This window comes from Mchenga conophoros, linkage group LG2 (assembly GCF_057382185.1).
Source record: "Mchenga conophoros isolate Kocher_MC1m ecotype Shallow Benthic linkage group LG2, M_conophoros_male_GT1.1, whole genome shotgun sequence".
Lineage (NCBI taxonomy): Eukaryota > Metazoa > Chordata > Actinopteri > Cichliformes > Cichlidae > Mchenga > Mchenga conophoros.
This window is the reverse complement of record NC_140527.1, coordinates 28,153,592-28,169,169: the sequence shown is the minus strand read 5'-3', so window position 1 is coordinate 28,169,169 and position 15,578 is coordinate 28,153,592. Positions and strand designations below refer to the sequence as shown.

The following is a 15,578-nucleotide window of genomic DNA, read 5'->3' as shown; positions in this document are numbered from 1 at the left end:
ACAAGATATGGGGAGCGTGAAACACATCCTGTGTGTTTTTTTTAACGAAAAGTGGAAAAGAATTATTAATTGAAGCTTTTTAAGCTGTTGTTAATCCTCTCTGCTTATGCTTCCACAACGCAGAAATATAAATCTATCTTTTCTCATAAAAAGCTGCAAATATAAAAGTGGGTGGAGCCATTAATTCTCTCACACACATTTATTAGCATCGTGAAAACAAAAGGTCTGCATCATTGTTTTAATAATAACTGTATTGTTATTTTTTTTTCTTGTTATATTTCAGTTTTGGGCTTCTGTTTTTTTTTCTCTGCAAAATCTCAGAAACCGAAACCTTGATTAGTAATTATATATTTGCAGGAAAAAAGGTTGCAAATGCTTTGAAACTGCTACGATTTCTACACTGTGCATTGTCGTCTGAACTTCATTTACTCTACATAGTTTCACTTAACTCTTTACCCCTTGAAAGCCTACGAGGAGTAACCCTTGAAGTTCCTGTCTGACCTGAGTGGTTTCTGTCATATTTCAGGCCTGCCTATATAACGCAATGACTTGTTGGTTCCTAAGAAGTTAGTGAAGGTGGTCCCTGCCTATGCAGCTACCCTTGAAAAAACGGTCTTCAAACCACATCTTTATTGATATAAACTGAAGTGTCAAAAGTCATCATTAGACGTTGTCTAATGGGGAAAGGATTAATCAGTAACACACAAAAACATGCATTTTTGGAAGTAAGGGAATTTCAATAATACAAACTCGCCCTTATGGGGGATAGTCAGATGAGAGTCAGATGTTGTGATTAAGGAACACCTGACTCCAAAGACCGTCTGCAATTTGACGTTGGAGTGCGAGATGGAATCGAGCCTGTCTCCAAATAAAGACAAACATCTGGTTAGTGCCAAATTCTGCCCTCATGAAGAAAGAACCAACTTTCACAGGACTTTAAGAGGACTTTAGGAGGAATGTTATGAAGATGGGCATAACTGTGTCCAAGTCAAGGAATTTTAGGACTTTTGTAGCTTTCCTTGCAAATATCATACCAAGGGCACCAGAAGAGAGACAGCAAAACACCTTCGGAAAGTTATACAATTTGCTAAATTCACTTGTTCCCTGTCCACTATGAAAAACGCACACAATTATTTATGAATTAGTCCAGTTCGATTTTGTTTTTTTTACTTTTTGCAACCACATATCAATTTAGAAATCCTGGTATCTCCAAAGGGTTTACAAATGTTTTCTTCTGAAAGGTATATGAGCTACTTTTGCTGCTGCCTTATTCACAAGGGGTCTCCACAGTTGCTAGCTCCACATGTTTGATTTGGCAGAATTTTTATTTTTGTTTTGCACCAGATGCCTTTTCTGATGGAACCCAAAGGGATCTGCGTCTCTTTCCTGGATCAAACTGGAGAGCTTTCAGTGCTAGGCAAATGTGTAAGCCATTACAATATGGGGTCACTTTTCTTTTAGCTGAATAAATGGTTTTTAAAACCAAATCTAACTCAAAAGAAATCAGATAGCAGTGCAATCTCTTCCTTTTTACTGGACAATAAGCCCTACTGCTGCTGTGCATATTCAGTCATTCACCCACCACCTACTTCTCCCCATAGTTTCTACCAAGCACCACTGATCCTTCGATGAGGTTTATCTCGGTGTTTCAGCTCTGGTCAGCCTCAGTTGGAACTGAGACAGATTATCCCCAGCACTTGCCTGCTCCTTGAGAGGCAGCAAGAGGAAAAGAGAGCAAGAGAGACGAGGAGAGGTGGAATGAGAGCATTAAAAAAAATACAGGAGAGAGTAAAAGCAGCTCCATTGAGCAGGAATAGGGTAGTTCTTTGAGGAGGATGGCCATGAATCATGCCGCAGTTACTCACCACTTATTACGAACATCCTGTACTGGCCGGATTGATCTCCCCCCCCCCCCACACACACACACACACACACACACACCCCACCACAACCCCCACTACCATTCACAAAATGTCATATAGTGAAGATGGAGCAAGCGGCTTCTGTGGCTGGCCTACCAGCTGGATGACTGAACGCCCCGGGTGGCTGAGCTGCAGAATGGCTAGCTCTGCATTTTACGATTGTAAAAGCCTCCATGTAATGGGGATAAGAAGCAGGAAGTTGGAAGGAAAAAAGGGTGGAAGAAGGGATGAAAAGGGGGATGGAAAAAGGAATGCTTTCTAAAAGCCATGGCAAAAGGGGAAAAGGCCATGTCAGCTGTTTTCATTTGCATTGTGTGTCATATTGTGATATCTGAAAAATGTGTTCCTTTGGCCATTCCTTTGGAGAAAATGCATGAATTTAATTTATTGTCAGTGACAGGTGTTTCTGTTATTCTTAGGCTTTTCTGCTTTCTTTGCTTTATAATGTAGCTCTAATTGGAATGTAATTAAAGAGTAAAAAGGCATACACGTGTATGCGCACGTGTGGCATCTGACACACTAATAGATAGGCACACAGGCGCCAACTAGTCTCTCCCCTCATGTCCATGACCGTGTCCCTCGGCATGGGCTTGTTACCGTGCAGAGCTGCCTGGCACAAAGCAGCCTGGGCCTACCTCAGGTGGACGAAGCCCCGAATGTTATGGCTAGAAAAAGAGATGTGTCTCGGAGAGCTCCGAGTGCTAACTGGTCTGGTCTGGTCTGGTCTAGTTTGGCAGTGATCGGGCTGTCTAGCATGGCTGGGCTTGGCAGTGTTGGGAATCAGAAGATCACCACCACCTGCCAGCAGCCAGGGTCCTTCCATATGCTCAGTGGTGAATGTCCACGCCAGATTGCATGAGCCATGTCACATCCAGCCTCGGTTTCTATTCGAAGAGCTTCTCTCCCAATAACACCATTAGAAAAGTACAGCCGTGCTTGCAGGATCTCAGAGTGTATAAAGCTTGTTTTTTCTTTTTTGCTACTCTTTCTGTAAGCTAAATATTGGATTCTGGCAGCAGCGACTATTTTGGATGTGTATCTTGTTTACATTTGCCAGCTCAGATATTGTAGTAACATTATGTTGTACCATATCAGTGAATAGGAAGCTGCCGATCCCGCCTTTGACCCCAAATGTCAAACTCGATTTGTCAGCTACAGTCATCGCTGTAAGACCCAGTGTGTGTGTGTGTGTGTGTGTGTGTGTGTGTGTGTGTGTGTGTGTGTGTGTGTGTGTGTGTGTGTGTGTTTGTATACCTGTCTGACTGACTGATCTGTGGCACATTCTGAACAGCTGAAGAGCTAATGGTCCAGCTGGAGACAGATGGCCTCTCGATAACACTATACCCCCAAGCCAATACTCACACTCTATCACTCTCCCTCTCATACACACACACACACACACACACACACACTTTCTGCCCCGCTCAGCACATACAACACACACACACACACATTGGACAGGATAGATTGTTAATCCATTATAAACCCCGAGGAAACACATTTCTCAATATGAGTTTAATGTTTCACGGCAATTTTGACCAATCTTTCGGCGATATTTGGTGGCAGCTTAAGTTACACGTGAGCACAGAGGGATGAAGGAAGTTAATAACCTCTTTCCCTTTTCCTGTAACTTCCTCATTTCGGTGGCTTTGCACCTTTGTAGGGCGAGCGATAACTAATCTCTGCTTTATATTTGTCTTGTCTCTGCGTGCTGGAAATCTGCTCTGTTTACATGTAATTCACGATGAAGTGTGCTCACGAATGGAAAGCGTTTCCTTTTGTAGTCCTCCTCTTTATAGTAAGCGACCGTGTAAATTTGCTAGTATTCTATCTTAAATATAGAAAAAGGGTATCTGTCATGACTCTCCGCAGAGAACATGTGTCAGTCCCATGCTTTAGCTCTGAGGTCATTTTGGCTCACAGACTGAGAGGACCTGATGGCGAACGCCTCGCTGTGATGCTTCTGCAGCCTCTGACGAGTTGCTGCTATAACAGTTCTCTGACGATGAGAGGGAAAGAGAGGATGGATATTTCTCTAGAGGCTTTCTTCATTAAGAGTGACAGTACCGTAGTCGCATGCTTTTAGTAAGCACTGTGGCTGCTCCGGTGTGTCTGCAGGCCGCAGACCCATAGAGACCAGCTCTCAGAAATTTCATTACCTCATTAAATCACTCTCAAATCATATCCATATTCAAAGATTTACTCACCGCCAATACAGCAACGCTGAATACGGTTTGCTAAGCAGTCTTCCCCTCAAGCATTTATCACTACCTCAATAATGATTAGGCGCATCCATTCTAAAATGGGGGTTGTTGCTAGTTAACCTCTGTGAACACATTAATTGCTGTGCTAGGGTTTTCAATTTTATTTTATTTTTTCTCTCCCTGGCATCGTTTTAAAGAATATCTGGAAGGCAGCAGCTTGGGATTATAGAGGGAGGCAGGTGTGGATGGTATTGGTTATACAGTCTCCAACATATGGGCCTGTCGTGTCCCATGTGTACATACCTGCCTCCGCTGCTGTCATCTAATTATGCAGAGCAAACACAGCGATCTGCCTGCTGCTGCGAGCCACTCCTGCGAGTTTTGATTGTTACTCATCAGATGGATGTCTTCAACTGATTAAGACATTGTCACAAGTGACCTGTGGAAAATCACCAAAATCTACTTTTATTTGAGTCATTGTTTCGGTCGGTCTGTGTAATTTAATGGTATCTTGTTACTTAAAAGCTAGTAGCTCTGCGTCTGCACAGAAACACTGCAGGGTGGGGGACATAAAGCAAGGTGGCTGCATTAATTTGATCTCGTATATACTGCTCGGGCAGGAACGACAACAGGCTCTTTGCATTATCACCTGCAAGCATGTGATACAATTGCTCGTTTTGTTCTGTCAAATAAGCCAATTAAAATTCTTGCAGCTCTGTATATCTTTCACTTTTGCCAGCATGCTAACATTACATAAAGGTGACTCCATTTCATCTTTGATCTTCTTTTTGTTTTAAGTGCTCTCAGAGTTTGGTGGGATTTCTTTATGGCTGTGTTGCTACTCGCCGAGTCTCAGCTTTCACATGTGAACATCAAGCAAGTGATGAGTAAGGAATTGTCCAACTTGACATTGCTAATACCTTTTATTGAATCTGGAACCAAAACTGAATTATTAATGTTTAAGGCTGGCATCATGAAATGACATTTTGAGCTCTAGGGGGTTAATTGACACTAATTGCGTCTGAGCAGCTTAGAAGAACGTCGGAGTAACTAAAAGAACAAAAACAATGTAATTTAACTTCACACTTACATTTCAAAGAGCTGAAATCTTTTTTCTTTTTTTCCCCCTGCAGGGCTATGTGAGCAGAGTAGCAATCTGAGTCTGTGCGGGCTCGTCGATGCTGCTCTCCCTCCGTCCTCGCCTCCACCTGCCGCAGAGACTTCACAACAGGCCTGCCCAGCGCATCAGAGGACCACTCCTACATCGCCAGCCCTCCCCTTGCCCCTTGGGACTGAGCCCACTCTGGGCCTAACAGTAGCCCCTTCCTCCAATGACCCTCCAACTGTGGTTCCCCATCTTCACCACACGCCCGCTCCCTCATCACTCTCTAGCCCAGCTGTAAGCTCCTGGGCGCCAACAGGAGACAACCAGAAAACGTCCCTTCCATTACCCGTTGCCCTCCCTCTATCAGCGACAATGATGGAGCCTGGCACTGTGTCTGGCCTGACGGAGGAGTGTCTTCTTCAGCCTAACCGAACTTGCCTCGGCTGCTTCATTGAAACACGTGATGCCACTGACCCTAACGCCATCCAGAACACACCCCACGACCCCACCGCCAACCCTGACACGGAGACTGGTCTAAGTGTAAGGATAGGGGATGTGAGCCGAGAGGACTTCTCTGACATCAACAACATCAGCATTCAGTGCCTGAGCCACGCGGGGGAGGCAGTGAGTCACTATGGAGAACAGCTCCTCTCTGACCAGCTACTTAGCTTTCCTCTGCCAAAAGCCCCAGGTGAGGGCAAGAGAGGGGATGCAAACAAAACAACAGGGGACTGCGATGACCCCGAAGATGATGCAACAGCTAAGAATTTGTATGAAGGACTGTTACTAGACAAGGTTAGTGGAGAAGAAGTTCTCCTGGCTAACGCCAGCCAGGACTGGGGCTACTTTGAGTCTTTTATCAGTGAGAGTAAGATGGAACTGCTGGACCTTTGTTCTAAGAATGAACTGTCGGTCAACCTCTTCTCAGAGGAAGATGTCGACAATCTGTTTGACGATGAAGATGACGATTCAACATTAAGCAGTGATGTCTGTTCGCTCAAGATTCGTTATGAGTCTTTCCAGGACAACATGAGGGAAAAAACAAATGTTCTGCAGGAAGAGACGCAGTTCAACTTCTTCCCCAGTGTCCTGGCCAACTGTGCCAAGAAAGAGGAAGGAGCAGCAGTCTTGAGGAGAACCGCGGAGGATCTTCAGCCCAAAACTGATGAACTGATCCTGGAGGGAGCACAGGAAGGAAAAGCCGGGGACTGCAGTGCTAGGAGTCCACTTGATGGTTCCCACGGCTCGCCTATGTCCACTCCCAAAGTCAGCTACCTAATGGACTTCAATTCCACAGAGGAGTCAGGGGAGTTCAGTGATGACAGCTCCTGCACTGGCTCGTCCTCAGACACCCTGCAGGAGGGAAAGTTTAAAAAGAGCCACTCAAAGAGATTCCTCAGTCCCTCGAACCCTCTCAACTATGGCTTGCGTTCCAAAAGAAAGGTTCGATACAGCGATGATTACTTATATGATGTCGACTCGCTTGAGAGTGAGAAAAATGCGGAGAAAAAGGAGAAAGCCCCTGCTGGTCAGAAAGAAGAGGAGGATGTAGACTGGTGCCCCAAAAAACGCCGGAAATCCTGCCGCAAAGAGCCACCTGTGGTCATCAAGTACATCATCATCAACAGGTTTAAAGGAGAGAGACTCATGTCAGTGAAACTGGGCAAGCTGGACCCTGTGGATGCGACTGTGAGCTTAAATGCCGACACAGTAAGCAAATATGAGACACTGGCTCCTCTGAAGCATTTCTGGCAGGAGAAGCAAAGAGAGAGACAGGAACAGCTTAAGCTGGCTGCCAGAGATAAACAACAACGCGGTTTTCATCTAAACGGACGCCACCATCGCCCTTTTAATTCTAGTCATCCCAAAAGGAAATACAAGATTGCAAACCGGCTTAAAGTTCAGAGGATTCACACTGTGGAGCAATCAGCAACAGCACAGTCCTTCCCTCTCTCTGATCGGGGCCAGGGAGGTGTCACTAAAGAAGAGGCCACCCCCACGGTAGGAGGAATAATAGCAGCCACAGGCCTCCCAGTCACATTAGACACAAACTCCATCACACACACAGTCACAGCCAAGAGCCGCTCCCAGGAGAGGGAGGAGAGGGAGGGGAGGAGATTGGGAGGAAATAAAACAGTCAGGATAAGGAAATTCAAAAGCGAAGCCAGGCTGAGGAGCAAGAAAATAAAAGAGGCAGAAGGAGAGGAGGGGAGGAGTGTGACGAATGAAACGGATGCCTGTGTCACTGCGGCACAGATTGAGGACCCCACTGCTGGGTTAGATGAGGCAGGCATTAGCTCAACTACAGTCAAACCACATTTCTCTGACAATACCGCCACCGCTCAAGCCGCTGAGGAGAAATTCCCCTTTGTTTCATCCACCTGCTCTCCTGACAAAGCTGCCTCCTCCTCAGAGGAGGTGGAGACGGGTGTCCCTGTCATCCCGGGGGGCTACCTGCAGACCCTGTTAGATGCCACAGACTCCTCAGGTGGAGCAGCTATCTCTTATTTCCCCCAGCAGTCCTCTAGGCAGCAGTATTCTCTTGGGCTGTCCCTGGAGGAGAAACAGTTTTCTTCTCTGCAGCTCGCTCAGAGCTGCGTCCTCTCGCCTCCCTCTGAGTCCGAGCTCCAGCAGTCTCCTCAGAACTGCCCCAGCTTCCCCCAGATGTGGCACCCACAGCTCTGTGCAAGTCACAGCCAGAGCTTTGGGTCTGAGACGCCCGAGACTCCCATCTTACCCAACAACTTCCCAGCTGCTGTTCCCCTGAATGACAGTCTGCCAGTGTCTAACTACAGCCAGCTGAGCCCTGAGGCTGACAGGCTGCTTTATGAGAAGAGCTACCTGAGTGAGTCTGGGCTGCAGCCCGGGGCAGATCTGCAAGTGTGTCAGTCTGCCTGCGTGGAGGGCCAGGTGCAATACCAGCGAGGGTCCCTGTGCACAGACAATGGCAGGCTCATCAGCTATGACTCAGTGGGCTCTCTGTCAGCCTCCTCCAGCAATTACAGCTCACTCAGCCTCAAGTCTTGTGAGCGAGAGGGTGAGGAGGAGGGCCGAGACAGCTTCTTAGCTCATTGCAGTCCTAAAGTGGTGATTCAGCAGAGTGTGGATGCCCTTACCCCACTCAGGGAGTCCTCAGACCTGCTGGATATCTCTAACTTCACCCCTGACAAGTTTAGGCACTCATCACTCTCAGAGCTTTCCCCTCCTGAGACCCCAAATCTGTCCCCTCAGGTTGTTGGGCGTGAGATGAAGATGGCAGGAAATGTTGGAGAATACCAGGATGTGAATGATATAAGCATGGACTGCAATAGGGAGGTAAAGTGGAACTGTGATGTCATACAGCAACAGGAGCGCACGGCAAGCGCATACCCGGTGGAGGACAACCAGTTTCCGCTACACAACTTCAACAATCAAGATGTCTTAGGTTTAGATAAAAAAGAGATGGCAGCTACAGAATTTGATGAACAGAATGGAGCGAAAAGCATAAAGTCAAAAAGGAAAGGCAGCTGCAAACAAACAGCAGGAGGACAGTGCCCGAAAAAGGTCCGGGCTCCGAGAGCCCCCAAGTCAGAGAAGGTCAAGACTCCCAAACAGAACTCTCGCTCCACCAAAAAGATAAAGGCCATGTTAGAGGGTAAAGCAGCAAAGAACCAGGCAGGTGGCACAGGCCTGACTGACAGTAGCAGCACTGGGGACTGGCCTGGCACCGGATGGTCGGAGAGTAACAGCCTGGTGGGGGATGACCAGAGAGAATTTGAGGAGCCCTCCAATATTCTGTCCAACATTGTCTCTGGCATGGCTGAGGTCCAAAGGTTCATGATGGCCTCCATTGAGCCACTGTGGAACCCCATGTCGGAGGCCTGCATGCCCTCTGAGGCCAACAGTCTCAACCTAAAGACCCTCAAAATCTTGGCAGGTACTGAGGCTGACCTGAAGAAAAAAGGAGCTGTGCTCACAGGGGCTGGGAGAGGCAGAAAGGCAGGGGGGAAAGGAGGCAAAAACCAGGCCAAATTCAACCCCTCTCATTCTTTATTCCCTCAACTTGCTCTAGGCTGTAACATGTTTGATAAACCCAACTTTATTAACCCCGGGCCTGCTCACAAAAAGCTGTACCGCCACAAGACGAGTGCAAAGTTCCCTCGGATTGAGACACTGAAGGGGAAGCGAGCTGAGAGAGACCCAAATAAGGACATAGCACTGATGACCTCTTTTGAGAAACTGAGGTAATATTTTGTTATCAGCTGCTGTTGTACCCCCTCCCCTCCCCCTCTCACTTTCCCCCACTACCTGCTCAGCCCTCCCTCCCAAACATACCTACACTGACGCTATGCCAGAGCTGCATGAGTTCTACGTTTCCCCCCTGACTACTCCCACTTCCTTTTAACCCCCTGAAGAGGAAATTAATATCTGCATGAGAAACTTCTTGTACTTTGCAAACTACCTATTGAGTGATTGTGTCAAGCTTGATTGAGATTTGAAACGACCATGGCTGCATTTTTCTTGCTTTTGTTGTTTCTGCTTTGTTTGTTCTTCTTATAGTTGTTTTTTTTTCTTTCCTTTTTTGTTTGATTTTTGTCTGAAAAAGAGAAATAAGCCTTGAAAAAAGTTCTGTCGCCTTTTTGAGGAACTTTGTTTTTGTATTTTCTCAGCAGAACTAGCTTCCCTGAATTACATATTTATTTCCCTTTTCCCTAAAGATGTAGCTATATACATAAATGCATTGAGTGACATCTACGCACCCCTCCTCCTCATCTGTTTTTGTATGCAGAATATGGATGTCCTGTTGTTGCTGTCCGTCATACACTGCCTGGCTCATTTCAAGAGGGAAACCTTCAATAAATGAGCCCAATTTAAGCCCGAGACATCTTAAACACGAGATGGGACCATTTTGTATTGATGACATATCAGACATTGTCTTTTCCCCCCCCTCAAAGTTGGAATGGCTACCCCTTTCCTTTTGTCAAGTTTTTGTTTTCTTCTTCTGGAGTTTAGAGGAACTGGTTATCTAAATTAACATTTTTACGCCTTGCAAATTCATAAAAGCTCCACCCTCAGAGTATTTTTGTCAATGTTGTTGTACAGGGACATGCAATATTTGCAAAAAAGAAAAAAGAAAAAAAAAGAAAAAAAGATAATTATAATCTTAAAATCATTGTGCCAAAAGTAACAATGCTGTGTAAATGACCTCTTATATATGTGTGAATATTGGCTGTTCCTCTTTTCTATCCATTGGGATATTGGCTGCTCGGGTTGGAGACTCCTTACAGAGACTTGCAACTACAGGAATTCTTTATTTGAGACTTTTCTCTCTCTTCTCTGATGAAAGGCACCAACAGCTGGCAGTGGTACACCACCACTCACTAAACCAAATCAGAAAGACTCTGAATTCTCCTCGTTTCCCCCCACTTTGTTTGCCAAATTCAATTTACCTCAACATCGCCTGGCACTGAGAAGCAACAAAAGAGAGGCAAAGGGGAGATCTGCTCTGAAGGCTACTGTAGAGGAAGGAGATGAAAAAAAAAGAGAGAGAGAGCTGTTCAAATGAGCTTTCTCTGGACCAAGAAGAGTGTAGCGCAGATGTCTGAGGGTAAGCAAGAAGATGATTTGTCATTTGGGGCTGTGCCTCACTGAAAAGCTGTTTGTACTGGAAATTTAAGGCAGTAGAGATTCTGATGCGCACATCAGTCGCGAATGGACATTATTGCAGTCAATGTGAACGTGAAAGCAGTTTTCAGTACAAATAGAAACAGTAATCTTGTAAATGAAGGAAAGCATGTCTTTGCATTCACTCCATGTGGAATTTTTACTTCTATCTTACCTGAAAAAAAAATGGTAATTTAAACAGTAACTTTTCTTAACATTCTCATGTAATTTATTTCATGGCGCTGCCGTATTTCAGTCTGATTATTTAGCTCATATTTCCCATAATGTCCATAATGTTTCTTTCTTTTCATTCTACTTCATTTTACATCATTGACTGTCCTGATTCATGGGTCAGAATTCTGGCAGAAAATATTGTGACCAGAAATTTAAGGCTAAATACAGGCACAAATTGAAAAGAAATATATATTATATACATTGCGTCTATCTGATCCAGCGTATTCACAGGCCATTGCTTTTAATTACTTTGGGCTCATTCACTACCTCACAGCTCTGAAATAAACATCTAGAAAGCCACTTAAAAATGAACCATACAATCACGCTTAATCAGTAATAAAATCGCTTTGATTTTATACACTAAACGAATTTCAGGAGAAATGCAGATCCAATCAAACACTTAGTATATTGTGTAGAAATATGTGAAATTAGTTTCACTGTCTTTTAAACAATGTTATCATTTTTAGCAGTAATTACATGAGACTGCATGGAGATGTACGGACAAACTGATTGACTGATTGATTGATTTTAAAACAGGCCTTGTCACAGTGGATATGGCTGTTCTGACACACAGGTTATATTAATTGATTGCTTGCATACGGCAAGAATCGTAATCAATCTTTCTGTGTCTCTTTTTTTTCTCTCTCTCCTCTCTGCCATGATCCTTTGTTTCTTTTCTATAGTGTATCAGGGTTAGGACCAAGACAAGCTGCTGATGGGAAGCTCCACATGGGCTGCAAGCCCATTTAGTCTGCCTTCTCTCATTTCTGCCTATTGTCAAATTGAATGTATTTCTCTGAGTTCATAAATTTTCTTTCTTTCTTTTTTTTCGGTTTGTTTTTAAAATGTGCCACTGTTGAGCTGCCTCATGTTAATGGTGCTAAGAAAGCTGACAATTGTTTTCTTTTCTTTACCGTTCAGTTTCGATTTCTTTATTTTCATTTTTCGGTATGTTTCATTTCACCAGTGTTAATGAAAAAAAAAAAGAAATGCAAAATAGATTAGGTTCCTAACCCTCTTTATGAATGTATATTATAATGTTATGTTTGATGTATTCACTTCATGATTCTTTGACACTGATTGGAATTACTTTTGCTCTTTTCATTAAAAGATTACCGAGCTTTATATATACTGTCTAGAGTTGTTACCAGAAGGAATCTTAATGAACTCTTGACACTACAAAATCTTGTATATTTTTTGTGTGCCAATTTGTAACATATTTTGTAAGTGTATATTTTTCTTAGAAAGTGCTGTGAAGTATTCGTGTGTGTGAGTAACCTTTTATGCGCCTCTATGGGCAGTGGAAAGGATATACAATGACAAGTTTCTGGTTTTAAAAACCAAAATATGAAAGTATCAACAGAAAACTAGAAATATTTACATTTTGTTGGGAGTTTTGTAATAAGACCATGATCTTGTTGTGAGAGTGTTGTGTTACTGTGCAAAACACAAATAAGCAAAGAAAAAAAATGAAAACTTGGAAAAAAATATAATTTGTGAACAATTTGCTGTTTTATAGATTTTCATGTAAATTATTTGAGTATTATTTTGTTTTTTTTGTTTTGTTGTAACTGTTGCAAAGGTTTTAAATATTTGTGATCAAGCCTGTATGGTGATAATGTAATATTGGTAACTTGCTGAGTTTTGTAATAATGTTTATGGAGTAAATATACAAATTAAAATAAGATTTTGAATGCTGCTTTCTGAAGAGAGTTGGGTTGTGTTTTTTACCACCCACTTATTGCTTTTAAAAATGAGCTACATTATATTGGAGTAAATTTGCAATTCTCTGTTAGCTTCTCTAGCTTATCTGCTAGGTTTTACTAGCTTCGCTAGCTACTCTTCACTCCAGTAGGTTATTTAAATCTTATTTTAATTGAAATTAAGATTTTGAATGCTGCTTTCTAAAGACAGTTGGGTTGTGTGTGTGTTTTTTTACCACCCACCCATCGCTTTAACCAGGAACTACATCACATTAGAGTAATAAAGTAGTAGTTGTACAAATCTCGATTCTGCTGTTAGCTTCTAACAGCATCTTTAGATTATCTTCACTCTACTAGCTTTTAATTTAATTTAAATAAAATTTAAATGTATAACTTAAAACGGTATTTTTTTGAGAGTTGGGCTGTCTTTTGTTTTGTTTGTTTTTTTACTACTCACCCATTGCTTTCAAAAGGAACTACATCACATTGGAGTAAATTTACAAATCTCTAATAGCTTCTCTCCTGGCTTTTCTAGCTTAGCTTCACTCTAGTAGCTTATTTAAAGCTGATTTGAATATAGTACCCATCCATTGCTTTAACCAGGAACTACTATCACGCTGGAGTACATTTACAAATATTCACTCTACCAGCATATCTGCAAAGAGCTTCACTCCATTCAAAACACAATTAGTAAAGGTTATGATGTGGAGTATTGTGGAAAATAAAACTAATATTGCAGACACTACATGAAGATGTCAAGAGTAAAGGCCACGTAGCATTTCTTCAAAGTAAATATTCCACCTTTCCCTGTGATACTACTAAAATAACAGTGATGTGGATAAATCTGATCAATTCCATTCAGTTTGTCCGTGCCACAAAACGTGTAAATGTAAAAACAACCTTAATAATTCCAATTAGTCTTTCCCTGGTTGTTATATTGGACGATTCTTAGACGAAAGTCGTTTTAATTTCTGCACAAGTCTGGCTTTGGCTCATGTTATTTTAATGTCATATCTAATTAGCACTCAGGGTCAGGCATTGCTAGAGTGACTGCTCATCCATAACTCTGAGCTGGGCTGCTGTGGTCCACACTGCAACTCATTCTGGCATGCTTAATTGGAGCTGGAGATACAGTCTGAGACCATAAACAGATCCTGTGATGTATGCCTCCAAAATTGTCAGCTGGTATTAGCATTGTTTTTGTTCTTTAGTCACCCGTAGCAGATAAGGGAGCGAGCAAATTATAAGATGGAATGTCTAATGCAATGGATCAGGTACACCTGTGGTTATTAAATGAGATGCTTGTTGTTTTGTCAGTATGTGCTTATGCTGCATAGACAGCCATAAGCCAGCTTTGTCATTAGGACAACTGTTTTTATCTTTAAAAAAAGAAAATTATAGAGCTATAAAGCAACATTTTAAAGGGATTGACATGTTTTCATAGTTCAGGTTTATTGAGTGTAATCATGGGAACCAAAAAAAACAAAATAATTACGCAACACATTGTTATACATTTTGGCAGATTTGCTGTAAAACAAAGGGAGTTCTTTTAGTAGAAAGCTTTACGGGCTAATCTGATGTGCGGAGTTCATTAAAAATGACACAGTACTTCTGCTGGGTAATCCATTCTCTGTGTTAGAACAATGAAGCTGAAGCCATTTCAGAGGCTTTCAATAGCTGCCCAGTGGGTTTTCTTGATGGTATTTCCAGGTAATTTTCACAAATTTGTGTCTTGTTAGTTTGTGAGCAATTTTTCCCCACGCTGGTTTACAAATTACCTGTAAGCACTACTACCAAACAATCATCACTGGGTTTCTTCTGGTATGCTGTAGCAATAATGCTCCCTCCTGGCCTTAAAAATATATACAGGGACTGATATAAGTCTCTGGTGTTTCTTCCTCACTTCCTCACTTGGGTTGTTTCAGGACTTTAAATGCTTTGACTGTCTTTTAGACCCATTTTTTGTTTGTAGTTGGAAGCCATTTGAAGTGGTTCTACAAAAGCTTTATTTCATTTATTACAAAACACATCTTCAAAGACACAACAAATGAAGACATGGCTATTACTTAAAGCAAAGAATCAAACTATAGACACTGTAGTTTTGTGGTGTCTTAAATGGTAGGCCACATCAACGTAATGGCATAATGAAGTCACCCTACAAGATAATAACTAACTGGTTTGATAAAATGACAGTTTCCTGGCAAAAGGTAGGTAGAGCAAATCTTTCAGCTGATGAGACTATGAGATGAAAAATACTTTATTTATCCCAAAAGACTTTATGCATTTATGTCTTTGGTTACAGCAGTTGAAATTTTGAACTATAAACTTGCATCATTCAGTCCCCACATTATTATTATATTAAATGCATTCTATCTTGTTTTTATGTACAACATTCACAGGGCGTATAATTGTAAAAGATGTAAACAATACGAACTATACTGTATGAAACTAATGTTTCGTAAATTCTCAAATAAGATATTTCTTTTGTCCGCCAAACAGCTAAATCTCATTTGAGAATTTATGCAAAAACACTGAGATTTTTTTCTTCATTGTTTTAATGTATTAATTTCTAACTTTCCTAAAAAACAGTTGTATTATGCTGGCCATTTAAAAATTCAAAACTCTACCTAGTATTTTGCATTAGCCACCGCACAGCGACGCTACAGCTCGCCAGCGGAGCCCCCTTGTCAACAAACATCCTTGTTCGTCTTTTTTTTTTATCCAAAAATATTTATCGCCCTGATTTTAGTCTCTCAGGAACGCTGCG

At 42.4% G+C, this 15,578-nt stretch overlaps 1 protein-coding gene across 5 annotated transcripts in view; it reads left to right on the top strand.

Moving 5' to 3' along the window:
- Positions 1 to 12,807, top strand: part of nexmifb (neurite extension and migration factor b) — a 53,107-nt gene extending 40,300 nt beyond the window's left edge. For 2 of the 5 annotated variants that reach the window (XM_085291939.1, XM_085291927.1), the window contains exons 3-4: positions 5,260 to 9,454; positions 10,000 to 12,807. In XM_085291939.1, coding sequence (XP_085148065.1) covers positions 5,260 to 9,454; positions 10,000 to 10,240 — 4,436 coding nt within the window. In that variant the 3' untranslated portion in view covers positions 10,241 to 12,807. Of the gene's footprint in view, positions 1 to 5,259 lie in introns of all 5 variants that reach the window. The other 3 variants (XM_085291958.1, XM_085291947.1, XR_014894412.1) reach the window with 2 other exon arrangements.
- The last annotated feature ends 2,771 nt before the right edge of the window (positions 12,808 to 15,578 follow it).